The 18,158-nt window shown below is 36.6% G+C and overlaps 1 protein-coding gene across 2 annotated transcripts in view; it reads left to right on the top strand.

The window, feature by feature from the left end:
* Window positions 1-18,158, top strand: part of fndc3b (fibronectin type III domain containing 3B) — a 178,240-nt gene that overhangs the window by 148,484 nt on the left and 11,598 nt on the right. For both annotated transcript variants that reach the window (XM_012963399.2, XM_002931571.3), the window contains exons 23-25: window positions 4,110-4,322; window positions 14,796-14,962; window positions 17,961-18,088. In XM_012963399.2, the coding sequence (XP_012818853.2) occupies window positions 4,110-4,322; window positions 14,796-14,962; window positions 17,961-18,088 (508 nt within the window). The remainder of the gene's footprint in view (window positions 1-4,109; window positions 4,323-14,795; window positions 14,963-17,960; window positions 18,089-18,158) is intronic.

Below are 18,158 nucleotides of genomic sequence, written 5' to 3'. Positions count from 1 at the left end.
TATATGGAGGTTTCTCAGTACTTGAGGGGCAGGAGTGAGGCAGCTAATATGTAATATGTTCTCTCTGTCTTATTTTCCATTTTCTTACGGCTCCCAATTTAATGTTTAATAAAGGGCCATATTAAATTACTCATCTTAAGCCTAGGAGTCTGGTTGTCTCCAAGATGAATGAAAAACTGGTGTTTTGTTATAACCAAAAGCATTGTGGCAACGATCATGAGTCTACATGGGAAGATCACAATCAAGTTGATAAAGTAAATGTCGAATGAAATGCAAACTGATTTGTGTTTCTCCAGCTCAGAAAATTAGATTATTTGAATTAAGCAATAAGGTACGGCAGAATATTCTTCATGCCTAGATAATACCACACCTCATATGCCCTTCCAGTAGGAAGCTAAATCTCATAGCTCGAGCTGTTTCTTTGTGCTGCAAGCAAGTGTAGAGCAATATTAATCAGGAAAATAAAAGATGGATTGTATTGCAGATATTTTTTAAACTACAAATTACATTGCCTGTAGCTTTTCACAACATTGAGATGTGTTACCCATTCAGAATTTTCTTTAAAAAGATTCAAACATATTGTGACTTTAAACTAGTGATACTTTACCCACAATAATTTGCCTCATAATAGTGTACACAGAATTAATTTCCATTTTACTCATTTCCCATAATACACTTTTTTATGCTATAATGGTTTTGGTATTATTTTACTTAAGTGCTGTAATAAAACTGGCTTAGTCCCTAAAACCTTTATAAGGATTCATGAGGCCCTAACTACTAAGTTAGCCCCCCAAAGGGGCCCCAGTTATTAGCCCATTGGTTACCTCCTGGGCGTTTATAACACCTGGGGGTGTTTATAAGGATTTTTGGTCCCAAATGTTTGTGTAACTAAAATATGTGACAGTTACTTGTGCAGTTACATAAGAATAAATTAACCTTTTACTTCTAAGTATTCAAAAATCTCTTAACAGCCCCTACATTGACATACCTATCTCCCAAAGGAGTCTGATATTCTTTCCAAAGGTGGCCTTTAAACCAATTCAGCAGCTTATCTGCCTCTGTATGGTGACCCCCTATATACCCCTCTGATCAGTGTCTGGCCAAAAATAGGGCAGGCGTCGATCGTGTGGGTTTGATTTTTCCCGTTGAATCAGGGACTGCATCGGCTCATTGATGCGGTTTTGGTAGGATGGCTCCTGTGCCCATCACTGTAATTTAATTGTTTGGCCCTAGGGCCACATGATCAAATTAGTTCAATATCGCACACCTTACGTGGACATATCAAGAGAACATCCGCTTGGTTGGTGACCTTAAGATAGAAGCTGAACCATTCTTCAGACACTGGTCACTTTTTTATCTAACTTGAAGTGCCATGCCGTTTGGTGTACTGAGCTTTCCTTCTCCTTTGAATAGGAAGCCAGTCAAAGAGTTGTCTGCTGACATGATTGCTGCCTCCTCTTCCAATGGAAGACAATCAGGCATGCAGGGTAGACGCTCTTTGACCAGCTTCCTATTCAAAGAAAAAGGAAGGCTCAGTAAAGTAAAAGGGATGCAGCTTCATGCTAGATATGGAAGTGACTGATTTCTGCAGCATGTTTCAACATCGAACTTAGAAAAGATAAGAGATTCTTGTTTCTGATATTTTCCATTCATTAACTGTGCCTATAGGCTGGACTGGACTGCCAGTTGATTTTTATAATAATCCGAAAACTGTAGGCTGCCATCTAGGTCCGCAGCTTCTATACTGGGGAGAGAAACCAACCAATAACCTGCCATAATCTGTGCTCAGTGCTGTTAAACAAGCAGACACTTCTACCCTACATCTATGTGGGACTCCATAAGATAAAAATATCTCTGCTAAAGCTCCTAGCTTATATTGTAAGCTTCATTGGCTCTGTGTAATTAAAGTATAATATAAGCTTCAGAAATACATTGATATGATTGAGAGTATCTTTTTCTTTCAACTGCCGATGGCAAGGTGCCTTTCCCAACTGAATTCATGCGAGGTTTTCTTGTGATGAGCTATTTGCTGTCCTTACAATTGTATAATCTGTTGTGTATTACAGTGTGGGGACTGATAAAAGGTATTTATACCCATGAGCTCTTAGTTTATAATAATACTATGGCTTAAAAGGATTCAGGAGCCCTGACCTTTGTGAGACTCTGGTAAGCAGCAACATAAATGGCTAGTCATTTGGTGTTTGAGCAAATTGAATAGACAGTGTTACTTTGAAGAGAATATGGCCGCTTTGTTGTGTTGGAGGAAAACGCAGGAAATAATAAGGGGAGGGCAGAAAAGAGGTTAGGCAGTGGAAAGTGCTCAGTTTCTCAAGAAACACTGGTCAGTACACGTGACCATTATGTTGTTAACTCTTTCACAACTAATAGTCCTATATTCACTGTTGTACTTACAAAGTTTCAGACATTGTCTGTATCCCAGACTGAAAACAACATATATTTAGATATACACTACTAAACCAGAACTCCCCATAAAGCACAAAAACAAAAGTGGCTTGGTGACACATAGTTGCACTAGCCGCCCTGGTGTATTTGACCCTGCTGCATTTAGAAAGATGTTTGAGCAAGTTAATCATGTGGGAATTACTAAAGCAATTCATTCTCATGTCGTTCTGGTGAAGATTAATTCACTTGCTATGGTTTAGGAGCAGTGTATAGACTACAAATAGAACCACTCCTGTTTATATTAGTATGGTATTCTTAACGTTTTTCTTGGGGAAGAAGTTCATGAGGCTGGAATGCTACTGGTTTTCTTTAGCTTATGTTTAGAAGAAGCAGAGTGAAATAGTAATAAATAAAGACATTGATGAAGACTTGCAGGCTGCAGTTCCAAGAGTTGCAAATAGAGTTTAGTATATTTTTTTAGGCTTGTTTGTTCCTCACCTTCCAGTACATTCTGCTTGCTGGCATACAACCATTCTAAATATCCAGAATTGCACTATACACTTGTATTCAGCATGAGCCAAATATTAAGATTTATACTGCACCAACATATTCAGCAGCACTACACAATAGAAAGGTGTATACATCGGATATACATACAAAGATGTAACCCATACAAGAGGTAAAGAAAGCCCTGCTCAATAAAGCTTAAAATCCAATATAACTTTTATTGATACTGCTTTCTCTCATAATATCAAGAATATCAATAGCAAACTATACCTACTGAAAACTGTATCAAATGACCATATGAAACCTGTATGTAAAGAAGTGCAAAAAATATCTTCCTTTAATGGTCTTAATCTTACATCTGTATGGTTACGGGTTATTTTCAGTTTCTCTCTTAACCCCATTCATAAAGAGGCCAAATAAAGTAACTGATCAATTAATTAAACTAACATTATATAATAGAAGATGGGAGATATTGACAACCCCTGCCTTACTCCCCCTTTTCAGGGAATCTGAAGTCACTTCACCTTTTTGGATCATTTTCTTTTCCAGTCCACACCTGTTAAATCTAAAGAATGGCTACAGAACTTTATGAAATGCTCATTTTCTATTTAGCCATTGTTCTTATCTGGACATGGTGGGCCTCAACCTCAAAGAGTAGCCAGAAAGCTGGGTGTGTGGTTATTGTTATTTGTGAAGGACCTAGTAGTATGTTCTTTTCTCGCTATTAGGGATTTTTTTTCAGCAGTCAGCAGTAGAATAATCAACCTCAGAGTTAATGCAGCAGTACTTTAGGGAAATATAACTAACTCAAGGAAATGAACTGTATAAACACTAAAGAGGGTGAGACCTGACTGTCACTGAATGTATCACAAACATTCCTGCCTGATGGAAGTAGAAATGAGAAGCCTGGGGAAGGCATGCAGGCTGCTGAGGTACTAGTATCCATCTACAGGCAGATATCTTTTGCAGCTGAGGGATCAGATACTGATAAATCTGGTACCCTATCACCCAGTAACACCATGCCATCACATTGCCCCAGCATCTCTCACCAACATCTAAAACACTGCCCTAGAGCACAAACTATCAAAAATGACAAAAGTGACAGAAATGTCCATGTGTTTTATTTTATTTCATTGCAGTTAATGTGTATTTAGATGTATATAATGTATGTAATCCACCACTGTTTGTTCTCTTCACAGGATCAGAATCCAGGCAGTGAATGATATTGGAGCTGGGCCATTCAGCCATACAATAAATGTAAAAACGAACCCTCTTCCTCCATTGCCTCCTCGGTTAGAGTGTGCTGCTGCTGGACCCCAGAGCCTCAAACTAAAATGGGGGGATAGTAGTGCTAAGTCACAGGCTACTGATGATGTTATTTACATTCTTCAAATAGAGGACAAAAGCAAAAGGTAGTTATTGTCCCCTCTTTACTTGTTGGCTTTCAATTACTAGTAGTATGGTTATTAAACACGATATGTTTAGACATTCAATTATTTTAGACTAATAACATTCTTGTATATTGGCGGTTCATTAAAATGAATCTGACACTTAATTTTTACATTGTACATTTTGGTGAGCTCTCCTGACACACTTCTCTTTCAACCAGGTTGCGTTTTGTGGCTGGGGGCCATAGGAAAAGGGATTTGGGGAACTGTAGTTTGTATTGAACATAGATGCACTTTGAGTGAGGAAAGGGCTGTGAAAGCAGTAAAGTAGTTGGTGAAATAGATGGTTGCCCTTTTCATGCTAACACTGAGACATATATTTAACATTTTTAAAGAATTTTAGAATGTTCATGTCTCCTAGAGCAAACTGCATGAGAAAAGTTAAACCGCATCGATAAAAGAAGAAGCTTTGAAAGGGTGTGCTTTATATATTTCAACTAAAATCTCTGCACAATGCATGTTTGATACAGGGTGATGCTATAGTGTAGGTATAACTTAGTTTTACAGATAGTCCCTTTAGCACCAGATTTATGATGAATTAGCATTAGCATCTAGGTGTATCTACTTTCCTCACACTAGGTCCTTCTAGATTAAGAGCAAACTATATTTCCATGAATACCTTTTTCTAAAGCTATCCCTACTTTGGCACAACAAAAGAAAAAAACAGGAGCCACAATAAAAAAAAAAACAATGGCAAAGCATATAGACACCTTGCAAATGTTTATGTGATGGTATTAAAGGGGTGGTTCAGCGTTAACTTTTAATATGTTATAGAATGGCCCATTTCTAAGCAACTTTTAAACTGGTGTTTTTATTTATTTTGTATAGCTTTTGAATTTTATCCTAGCAATCATATAACTTCTGAAATTCCAAAGTGGAGAGTTGCTGAAAATAGGCTCAGACCAAGAGAGTCTTTAAGGAGCACCTTAAGGAGCTTCACACACATTACTTTATGTATTTAGGGACCTTATTGCATTTATTGTGCCCAATTGTGCATCACCGTTTTGGGGGCACAACCCTTCCATCCTCACAAACTATGCAATTATATTTGTCCTTCCTTTTCAAAGAATGTTTGCAATTTGTATTATGTCTGCATAGGCAAACTTTGAAACAATGATACAGGTAGTAAATGTCAAAAATATCAAAATTTACTGGAAGGGTTTCACATTACCACGAGTTGCAAGGCACCAATAATGATGTATTGTGTTTCAATGGGCATTCTTATAGTGCTGCATGGCTGGCATGTCTAATCCTTCTATACTTCTAACATGGCTGTCTCAAGTACACCTGCTGTGGTAACAATATGTCCTTAACTATAAAACCTTCTCATTTACCATACAGCTAATTAGTATTACATGTGCATAAAGGAAGTAGACAAAGCTAATCAATACAAATGCTAAAAATCATACCTTGACCCATTAGTTAATCTTCTATTAACATATCTTACATTCACAGTTGGAAAGAGAAGAGGAAATGTAATAATGATTGATTAAATAGAAGGAAGTTACCAAATGTAAAATAAAACAAATACACAAAAAAAAATTATTAGCAGCTCTGTTTATTTGCAGCCTATGTTATTACGCAGCTGACATACTGATACATAGCTAAGGGGCACATTTATGAAAGTGTGAAAAAGGACAGATGCAAACTTCCCATAATCAACTAGTTATATTGTTTTATGTGTGAAGCAAGTTTATTATACATATGAGAATATGATTTATTATTTCATTGCTATGCACTGAAATGTCATAATAAATCAGTGTAAATAAAACGTGTTATACCTCTCTGGTATTAATGGATTTATAACTTATTCTCAAATTGAGATTGCTTAAATTATTCTGTTATGTCATAATCCATGTAAATTAATTTTAATTTGGACCTTTCATAAATAAAGTGTTATAGCTGAAAATGGAATACATTTTGGTGGAAGTGCCTAGTTTTATTGACTGGTAACTATTGCAGTGCTAGATAGTTCTTGGTAGCTCTGATAGTAGGAGCTAAATGGTGTTTGGCTGTAATTATTCACCAGTGCTCTTCAGCATGTGTTTTTCATTAGATAGCTTAGGCTTCTATGCCACAGCCCTGCTGCCTGTGGATTCTAGGCTCTCAATATTTTTCCTTGGAAGGAGGTCAATGTAACAGACTGGATAAGCTACAGCTCTGTTTATTTATATAACATGAAATAAAAGGAAGCCCTTTCTGTTGCACCTATACATTGATAATACAATGCTGTATTATTAGCAGTTTTTGAAACTGCGTAAAGATGCAGAAAGAAAATTGCAGCTGCCATGAATAGCCCAACAGCATTATTGTTGCCGTGAAAATGCTAACCAGCAAAGCCAGAAATAAAACTCAACTGGAGTTAAGATAGATATATATTCTACAGGAATATTAGGCAGTGCAGTCTGTATTAGCCTTCTTGGGTAATCAGCAACCGTCACTCATCATTGAAGCTTAGCTACCAACATGCTCCACTGCTGGCACCAACCAGTATTTAAAAGTAAGCCAAAAAGAGAATTATATATTGAGGGTTAGCTATATTTTAGTGGGATTATACACCAACCAATATTTAGAAAACATGGTGTATGTGAAGAGCGTGCAAGTCAGCCCTTTGGGTGATAAAACATTAAATTGAGTTGAATGTCACTTCTTATAGGCATATTTGTAATAGGCAGCCCAGAAGCTGCTGATAAGATCATTGCATTGTGGCCAAACTGCACAAAATCTAATAAATTGGCCCAGTGCATATAGATCTGTGTTATTTGTTATTTGTGGCTATTTCAGGTTAGGTGTAGTAATAGTAGAAGTTAGGGAATAAGACACAAGAACTTTAAAAACTGAGCCATAATGTGAATCTGTGGGAGAAATAATAACTAAATAATAACTTATATAATGCTCTGACATTATTTAACTTTGGGCATTTCCACATGATTCCATGGACCAGATATCAATAATAATGTTGTTTATTTATTGCTTTCTTTTATTTTGCATTGTGAAGGGGGAATCAAATGTTAACTCAGTTAACTCCCACTCATATTTAATGCAATTCCAGGCAATAAAAAATTAATACAGGTCTGCATTCCATTCTTATTAACTGCTTATTAATTTTGCATAGGTTAAATTGAAATGTAAATGTAGTTTCCGTTAATTGCAAAACATTACAGAACAGCAGTAATACTGAGATACACTATACCAAGGGCTGTGTGACTAATTGCATTCAGTACAATACAATACAAAGCACTAAAGGCTATGACAGTTGAAAATAAAGGTTGTGTTCTTATAGTTGTGGTTTTGTGTAAATAAATAAATTATATAAAAATACAATACAAAGCAATTTGAACACAAAAGGGTGAAGTGGATCTTTACCTCATTTGGCCACCAATGTGTTGGGCCAAAAGAAGAATACCCAGTCGTTTGGCCCCGGGGCCAACGATTGAAGAAATATTGGTGCTTAGAATGTTTGTTGGAAGAGGACTACATAAACATGCTATTCTCCACAATGGGACTTTGTAACCTGACCAACAGATATGTGGCCAATCCCAATATCAGTCAGACAGGCTGTCAAACAGGACTCATACAACCCATAAGCTATTGGCATGTTCTAGATCAGTGCTCCCCAACCCCTTGAATGTTGCTCCCAGTGGCCAGAAGGTGCTTATTTTTGAATTTCTGGTTAGAAGGCAAGTGTCGACTGTATAATGCCCCAGTGTAATTGACAAACAGAGCCTCCTGCAGGCTTCCAGCACATAGACTACTAAATAGCCAATTATAGCTCTCATTGGCAACACCAGGAACTTTTTTCATTCTTGTGTTGCTCTCCAAAACTTTTTTCATTTGAATGTGGCTCATGGAAATAAAAGGTTGGGGATCCCTGTTCTAAATGGACTGAGTTGGCATCCTTTACTGGCCCATGTAATGCCATTTTAAGTTATATTTAAGTATTATCTCAGGTTTTCTAAGATACATTACTCATACAGTAACTGGGATAGCACACAAAATACTATACAGAAATGCACTTGTCATTACATTTCCCGTCAAAGCTTATTATTGTTTTTCAATCTGTATAAAGTCTCTTTCTTCCTCTCATAATTGTCCAGTTTTCAAATCAATAAATACATATATGCAGAACTCCCTAACTCTTCTGCAATTCTGGCCATAGGGAACAAAGATGACTAATTAGCCAACATACATGAGTGACAGTCAATGACTCCTCTGAAGTTCAACTAAAAGAGAAAGTTATACAAAGCAGCATTCGAGAGATTATACAGTTCAGTTGTATGACACCCTAAGCTCCAAAACTAGCCTGTTCCAGGTGGCAGGAGAAATGAAACAGAGTGCAGGAGCTTAGTTAGACAGCACACAGTTGAAGTCAAATATACACATCTGTGTATCTGACACTGGCAAGCTGCATCAAGAGAAAAACTGGTCTGTAACTGGGATCAAATTAGTACTTGTCTAAGCTATGATTCCAGAACCCACTGCTTGAGAATGAGCTAATGCATCTACATGTTTTCATGAGAAATGTAAGAGTTAGTATCCAAATGAGCATTATATTTCATGTTCCTTGTGATTCCAAATATATATTGATGTCACAATTACGTTGATGGCACATGGGGCACACACATACCAACGTTTATCAGAGAAGCGCCACATTCTGCCAGAGCTGCCTCACATTCATTTGAATGGAAGTCACATTACAGCAACTGGTGGATCGCTGACTGGATTGGTAATTTATGAACAAGTATACTATAAATATTTATGGAAATGGTCAGTCAGGAATGGCTTCCAAAATTGTTAAAATCTATGGGACACTTCATTAAAGGACACCCCCAGATCAGTTTTTGGTATTTCATCTCATGAAACATAAGACATAGAAACAAATTCACTATAAAACTTGCTTGTAGTCTAATTCTGGCTTTAGAATGCATACGACCTCAGTAAACAATCATTTTAAAGGCTTTGTTTTCATATCATTGGGCAATAAGGAACAATAAAAAACAACACATTCTAAGCTTAATTTACTTACATATGAACTGTGCCCAGTACAGTAAACCATGGCAACTAATTTGCTTTCTTGAATCTAGTGCAAGTTAGACAATATTCTTACCATCCGTGTTAGTAAACTTTATACAGCATGGGGCTAATTTATGACAGATATCTATGCTTACCACTTGGTACAAAAAATACCAATGCTGTCAGATCTACCAAGCTGTTTTCTGTGCTGGAACAATTCGTTCCTGTGCTAAAAAGAGCTGTCTGGATCATTAATCCTCCAATTAAAGGTTTCCTGACAGTAAGGTCAAATTTTAATAACTGTAAAAATAATATTAAACTTCTGCAACCTTATTAGGAGTCCCCCATTGGAATGTTAATGATTGTGCCTTATAAGTTTAATGCAAAGCTATATGGGGTAACTTACCAGAAAAGCCTTGCTAAACATATACTAAATATATATAATCGTTCATTTATTGTAACCTCTGCTTTTGTTCCTTTATAGCAGTGATCCCCAACTAGTGGCTTGCGAGCAGCATGTTGCTTGCCAACCCTTTGCATGTTGCTCCCAGTGGCCTCAAAGCAGTTGCTTATTTTTGAATTTTTTGGTTAGGAGGCAAGCTTAAAATCCCAGTGTAATTGCCAAACAGAGCCTTCCATAGGCTTCCAGTCAACATAGGGGCTCTCAATTAGGCAATTATAGCGCGCTTTGGCACCTCCAGGCAGCGCCGGATTTCAAATCCAGACGGGCCCTCTTTAGTGCCCCCCACTGCGCGCATGTGTGAACAACCCCCACGCCGTGCTGATGCAAGCGCACATGCGCAACATTTAAACTCCCATACGGAGCAGTAGGGAGAAGTCCCCATTGTTCCGTATGGGAGCAAAATGTAAAAATTTTGTTGCGGCGGCCCCTAAATTTGTGTCGCCCTAGGACCGGGCCTTTGTGGCCTCGCCACAAATCTGGGCCTGCCTCCTGAGACTTTTTTCATGCTTGTGTTGCTCTCCAAAACTTTTTCCATTTGAATGTGGCTCACATGTGTAAAAGGTTTGGGATCCCTGCTTTTTAGTGTTACGTCTAGCCTTTAAACCCAGCACATATAAATCTGCATCTAGTATGGATAATCAAAATCCAATCAAAGACGTGTGCTAGTGATTTACAATTTGAATTTTACTTGTATACAGTTTTAAAGGATTCAGGTGTCAACAGATATTGTAGCCAAAAATAAAGTTTAGGACAATATTTCTGTGGCTGTTCAGTTGGTGGAGACTATTGGAACCATTTACTTGATATGTTTGTTTCTCCTTAGCATATTTTTATGAATTTTACTTTTTTTCCATGGACCAAATGCCTGAATGGCCGAATGTGTCATTCATTTCTCACTAAACGAATTCCTTTAGGATACGTAAAAATATGCAGAAATTGTTGGTTTTGTAAAACGAAAATAAGTGGGTGGAAGCTCCCAGAGTGACAGTAATGCATGGGCTTTTATGATAAATACTGAGCTTTCTGAGAAAAGAACATTTCTTGTGTTCTTTGTTAGGGTAGGTTACGATTACTGAAGTGTTCAGTAGGTTGGAATCATCTGTAAATGGCAGCTGATTGCTTCCCTGTATTACAAAAGGATCTTTAGGAATAAATTCATGTAAGTGTTCTTGCCCAGTTCTATTTGTTTCTCAATATAAAATGTACACTGTAAGAGCAATGGCACAAGGGGTGTTTTGTTGGCCACATTAAGACACGGGGTGACAACATCCAAAAATATACCATTCAGTATGAAAAGCACAATCATGTAGGTAAAATCATGTAATCATGCAGAATTGCCCTATTCCATGTTTCTGCTGACATGTTTGTGATGGTTACAATACTTGCCTGTGGAATGGTATTTTCAGGCATTTTATCACCTGCACTTTAATGCGGGCCATTGACCTCAAACATCATTAAACATTTGAATTGAGTTCTGTATTTAAAGGGCAATTTATAATTTACATTATAAGGTTATAGGGCTCATTTACTAATCTCATTAGTATTTCTGCTGCAAGCTATATTCAGCCCCTTGCGCCGAACTACAAATCCTTGGACAAAAATGAGGCGTGTCTTTAATCTCTGCCATAGACAGAACAAAGTCGTCTTGTGTTATTGCCCGAAACTATGTAAGAGTGTATTATTACTATAAAACCAGATAAAAATATTTGTGTTCTCTGCCCATAATGCTATATGTTTTTATGTTTGTGTGTGTAAAATAAAATGTATTTTAATATGTAAATATACTGTGTATATACATATATATATATATATATATATATATATACAGGTTATGGGATCCATTATCCGGAAATCCATTATCCACAAAGATCCGAATTATGAAAAGCTTGTCTCCCATAGACTCCATTTTAATGAAATAATTCAGATTTTTAAAATGGATTTACTTTTTCTCTGTAGCAATAAACATAGCATTGTATTTGATCCCAACTAAGATGTAATTAATCCTTATTGCATGCAAAATAATCCTATTGGGTCTAATTAATGTTTTTTTTAATTTTTTAGCAGCCTTAAGATATAGAGATCCAAATTACAGAAAGACCCCTTATCCGGAATACCCTTGGCCCCTTGGTCTGGATAATGGGTCCTATACCTGTATATATATATATATATATATATATATATATATATACAAATATGGGATTTCTTATCCGGAAACCCGTTATCCAGAAAGCTCTGAATTACGGAAAGCTCGTCTCACATAGACTCCATTATAATCAAATAATTCAGAATTTTAAAACTGATTTCCTTTTTCTCTGTAATAATAAAACAGTACCTTGTAATTGATCCCAACTAAGATATAATTTATCCTTATTGGATGCAAAACAATCCTATTGGGTTTAATTAATGTTTTATTGATTTTTTAGTTGACTTAAGGTATGGAGATCCAAATTACGGAAAGACCCCTTATCCAGAATTCCCTTGGTCCCGAGCATTCTGAATAACGGTCCTATACCTCTATATATGTGTGTATAAAAAATATTCTACTAATACATGCAGTATATTTTTTGTTTTTCATAATGACATTTCATTTTACCCGCATATAGTTTATTTTTTTATACAACAGAACATTGGTACAACAAACAATATATATATATGTAACAATGCAAACACTTACGTGACTATTAGCATATGCCATTTGTGGGCAAAGCTTCATTTATATTTGCTGTTCAAATAATATAAACGCCAGCTGTAATGTATGGAAGCCAAACCTTAAGGGCAGTATTACTAGAAATGCAAGAGTACTATTCATTTACATAGTGATTGGGTTAACAGGCAGCCATGATGCACTGCATCACTGGGCTTTAAAGGTCAGAATGGTTTTAGATTAATATCAGTGCTTTTCTTCTTTGTTTAAAAAAAAAACTTTGAGTTTATAAAAGCTCATCTCTCTTGTGTATTTTAATCTTGCACAGATACAGACGTCTGACTTCAATCACGTATTTCTAACAGAACATCCAGCAGTTTCTAAATATCAACATAATACTGTTGGCTTTGTTTAATTCTCACAATTCCGTGGGCTCTGTTCCTTTCTGAGGAGCCCCGGCTGCTAGCTCTTTTTCTTTTAAACTTTGAGCTCGGATTTGGTGTACACCAATATCAAATAATGCATTTGTTTTTCTCTGACTGGCACATATCAATTTCTTTCTTTTTTTTCACTTCTCTCACTATGTAGGCTTGTGTGAAGAAAGTTGTCTTTTGCCAAGAAGGACTTAGCAGATTAATGTAGGGAATATTGTATGCTCTCCTGCAAAATATAACACTATTAGAATTATGAAGCAGTTCCATGGGTTCTTTTATACAGAGTATGGAACCCCAAGGAGACTTCTAATAACTTTTAAAGAAGGGTACACTATTTTTTCATAAAGTGTCATTAAGTCATGTGATTCAAGTTATATTACTTAACACTGATTATAACTGGTGTCATCATTTGCGCATTGTTCAAAAAATGAGGATGCCTGAAGCAGAAACAACACAATGTGAGGTGATGCTTAATTCTGATGTTTACAAGAGAACTTTCAAAACTGTTGCTGTGATCTGGAACTCTTGTTAACCAACAACCTCTGTTGGTGCATGTGGAAAGTTAAGCCCAACAGGACGGGAAGTGACCAGAACTTGTTCTTGCTTTCTGCATCATGTAATTACTCATCTAGATTAAATTGGGCACTGGGTGAACAAGAACAACAAGGAATTTGAACAGGGCTGACTGAGAACACTGTTAAGGTGGCCTGGTTCAAAACAGAGAGTGGGCTTATAATGGTTTAAACCAGGGATCCCAAATCATTTTTACTTGTGAGCCACACTCAGATGTAAAAGGTTTTGTTGAGCATGAAAAAAGTTCTTTGGGGATTTCAAATAGGGGTTTTGATTGGCTATTTGTAGCCCCATGTGGACCACTAGCCTGCAGAAGGCTCTGCTTGGAGTAAAACTGTGTCTGTGCTTCTAAAACTTGTCTCCAAGTCAGAAATGTGTTTTCAGGCCTGAAATTTAAAAATGGGCACCTACCTTGAGGGCACTTGGAGCAACATCAAAAGGGGTGGTGAGCAACATATTGCTTATGAGCCACTGGTTGGGGATCACTGGTTTAGACAGTATAGAACCAGGGTTTATTGGTCAGAACACAACTAGACCCCTTCAGGAGCAGAAAAATAACTCTCTGATTTATTTTTTGACTTTTAAAATGTGTGCCTGGACATGCAAAATATTCTATGGGATAATGTTATAAAAGAGGTCCGAACCAAATTGTCTCTCCTTGCATACAAGAGGTCTGTATTGTGGCTCGCACAACAGTCCATTAACTTGTTAATGCCCTTTAACATATTGCATTACTGTGTGAACTTCATGGCTTAATTATACTGATATTGGAACAGAAACACAACAGCAATATAGTGGGACTTATGGTTTCACGTGGCTCTACTGATGGATCTGCAGAGTGCTTTTCATAGCACGTGTGTATGCCTACAAATGAACATCGTTGCTTGGATATCTTTAATATATGCTGTACAATAGTATGCATTAAACCTTATCTACATATTCCGTTAAGTGTTAACCACAAATTATTATTGAGCAGAGGGAAGGGCCCATTTTCCTCCAGGAATGCTTTTATGAGTTTATGAGTATTTTAGGTATACCTCAATAAATTCATGTTATAATTATATTTAAAGACTATTGATTGCAGTGCCTGGTGGAATAGGGTTGGCAGTTTATACTGTTATTGATGCAGATATGCTTGTGGAAAGATAATTTTTTAATGTTGTTTTAAAAGAGAATGTTTCCCTATTTTATAAAGAGGAATATATCTACCCTGTGCAGTACATTTATGTGCATAGTAACATAGCATATCATCAGACTAATTACAGGTTTGCTTATACATTAACTCTCTGATTTATTTTTTGACTTTGTAGGTTTCTTCCCATTTACAGAGGACCAAGTCACACATATAAGGTACAGCGGCTGGCAGAGTTTACCTGTTACAGTTTCAGAATACAAGCGGTAAATGACGCAGGGGAGGGACCATTTTCTGATATCTGCACTTTCAGCACAACAAAGTCAGTGCCTCCAACAATTAAAGGTGAGAGATTAAAGAAAGGCAATAGGAGCCCTGACAGTGCAGTGTTAATAGGTCAAGCTGCCCTATGTTCATTCGTGCTACCTTGCACAATGCAGTACGAACACATATAAATATATATATATATATATATATATATATAAAGCACATTTTTCAGGATAAAAAGACTAGAGTACTTCTGGGAGTTATGTATACAAGTTTACAGGACAACAGCAATGTTTTTATTCTTTTCAGCTCTTGTTTAACAATCTCTCTATTTTATCGTGTTGTTAAGTTACCCAGCTCCACAGAAAATATTAAAGCATTGGTATCAGTGCCTTACCTTGCAGAGGTCACAATCTAGTCTTGCTCCCACAGGCCCACACATACACTGTATGGCTCAAAGTATCTGGGCACATGTCAGCTAAAAGTATCTGGACACACCTCAGCTGGAACACAGTGTCAGCACAAGAACTATTCATAGGGTCCATGGGGATTCTATGGGTAATCAGAGGCAAACATACCTAACATTACCTTGTGCTGTGCCAGCTAGAGTAGTATAAAAGTCGGCGCCATTGGACTCTGGAGCAGTAGAGTGACTCTGGGGTGATTAGTGGCATTTTGCCATCCAGCTATCTGAATGAAAATCTGAGTTGATGACCGGAGAATACTATGTGGAAAAATGCCTACTATAAAGTTTCAGTTCCACTGAAAGAAAACTTTAAACCTAGAGCACAGAATGAGATCCATGACAATTCCATCCTTCCTACTTTACAGTTTGGGGAAGATGCTGTTGCATAAAGCAAGCTCTGTACTGAATGAGTTTGATGTGAGAGTGGAAGAACTTGACTGGCTACAGAGAGCCCTAACTTCAATCCAAATAAGGGACATTTGGGAGTGTGGGACAAATTGCAACACAAAGTGCATTCCCTAACCACTCTTATGTTTGTTTAGCTTTTGGCTCCACCAGGAGTATTAAAATCTAGTGAAAAGAATTCCCAGAAGAATAGTCTGTTAAAGCAGTAGAAGGAGGACCAATTTGTACTCTGACTGACACATAAACATTGGGCACTTAACATACAAAATTCCACTGATTCACACACATGCATGATTTACACACAAAAATACACATTTACACACACTGGTAAATAAACACACAAACTAACTGACACCCACAGTTAAGCATTTATCCTCTATATTTTTAAAGGTTTATCCTCTATATTTTTATATTTTCCTTAGGTTTATAACAAGAAAGCACTGTATATTTTAAAATGTTGTTTTATGAAATGAATAGGCTCCTTTCTGCTGCCCTGTCCATTAGATAAGGCTAAATAGAAATTATTTTCAATGAGGGGTGCCGTTTGTCTGATATCTGTTAATTTCCTCAAACTCAATAACTACATTATTTTTTTAAAAATTGCTTTCCTCTCATTTTATTAAGAACTGCCATTCCTAATCCAATATTAAAGTTATTACCATAGCACAAAAGCACTGCTCTCCAGTTTAATGGCTGGCCTATTCATATCCACACTACAGAATAGTAGATTCTAATTACTTCATTTTTGCTGCATAGAAGAAAATAGCATGACCATGGGCAGTTAACACACTACAGCATTTAGTGGCAACTTTTATTAGCCAATATAATAATAGATGTAGTAAAACAAGATGTATGATTTAGAACTCCTTGGTTCATCAAGTATAAGCAGCAGATTCAATGTGAGAATGGGCAATTTTTCTAAAGACATATCCGCAGTGGTGCATCTACTCCCCAGATGGCCTGCATGTTCAGCTCGAGGGCCAGATGATCAGATCAGCCCAATATTGCCAACCTCAAGTTGGACATATCAGTAAAAGATCCACTTGTTTGGCAGCCTCTTCAAACCAGTGGATCTTTACATGTTTGCCCACCTTTACTTTTTTTTTATTTCAAAGACCATAACTTGAAACCGGAAATTTTGGGATAATTTATTTATTGCCTCCTATAACCATCATTTCCTTCACAAAAACACATATATTCTGGGAGATGCTTCATCCTAATGTTATTGAACTTAAATTATAGGTTTGATAGCGTTGTCACTTGCATTGGCTTACCCGCCAGGCTGATGCTTTCTATAGGGAGCAATTGACAGTTGGATGTTTTATGGATGATTAGGAATGAAAATAACACTTTGATAATGCAAATGGAATGCCATTTGTATGAAGCATTTTCCTAGATGGCAGCCCCCACTTTAGTCAAACAAAAATAGCAACATAACACATACATGTCATAAAGACAAGAGGTCATGGATTTCTAGTGATAAATATATTTGACAGTAATGCAAATGACTGATTTGAAAGCATTGCCTTAACCTTCATCCTACTGCCAGTCATGTTGGGTATTGCATACAGTATATTGCATAGATCGATCTTGTTGTAATAGGTATATCTGGTTGTAACAAATTATTTGTAATTTAATAGGCACCTTTACATTTTATTTCTCAATTAATGGGATATTTTAATGACCATTTGTGGATTTTTTAATACATTGTATAATAATTATTGATGGTTAATGGACTATGTAAAAGAACTCATCACTCCAAAAGTTACAGTGGGTTACTATGCCTGTCGCAGTGTTTCTTATTATTTCTTGCTCTTAAAAGAATGATTAAAGTTGCCAGAATAATAAAGAAGTGAGAGCAGAAGGCAGTGTACACATGGAGCTGGATTCTAATTACACCATGGCTAAAAACAAATAATAAAATTACAATGATAAAAATTCTCTAAAAAATACACCGATTTCATTTCTCATGTAACGACTTTTTGTTATATAGATTTTAGTGAGGTAGTAGGAGCAAATTGATCTGAATTTTATCTCTTCCTTAGTTTGTGGTTTTATCTGCCTTCAAGGAATCAGCTTAGTAGTTTTTATGGTAATTTGACAAGCATGCTAATTGCTTTGCCTCATATTAGTAAAAGCGTTAGCGATATTGTGCTTTTAGTATGTATCTTATCTGTCACTAAAAAGCTGCCATATTTTTTTTAGCACCACGAATTACACAATTAGAAGGAAATGTGTGTGAAGTCACATGGGAGTCGGTATTACCAATGAAAGGGGATCCGATCGCTTATATGTTACAAATACAGGTTGGACGAGAGGCCGAATATAAACAGGTAAGTTATACAACTGCAATCTTGTTTGATTATTCTTGGACCATACCCCTGTGCAGTGATCAGCATTACA

Source organism: Xenopus tropicalis, chromosome 5, assembly GCF_000004195.4.
Source record: "Xenopus tropicalis strain Nigerian chromosome 5, UCB_Xtro_10.0, whole genome shotgun sequence".
In the NCBI taxonomy this organism is placed as follows: Eukaryota; Metazoa; Chordata; class Amphibia; order Anura; family Pipidae; genus Xenopus; species Xenopus tropicalis.
The sequence above is the reverse complement of the archived record's forward strand: the minus strand, read 5'-3'. Positions and strand labels throughout refer to the sequence as shown.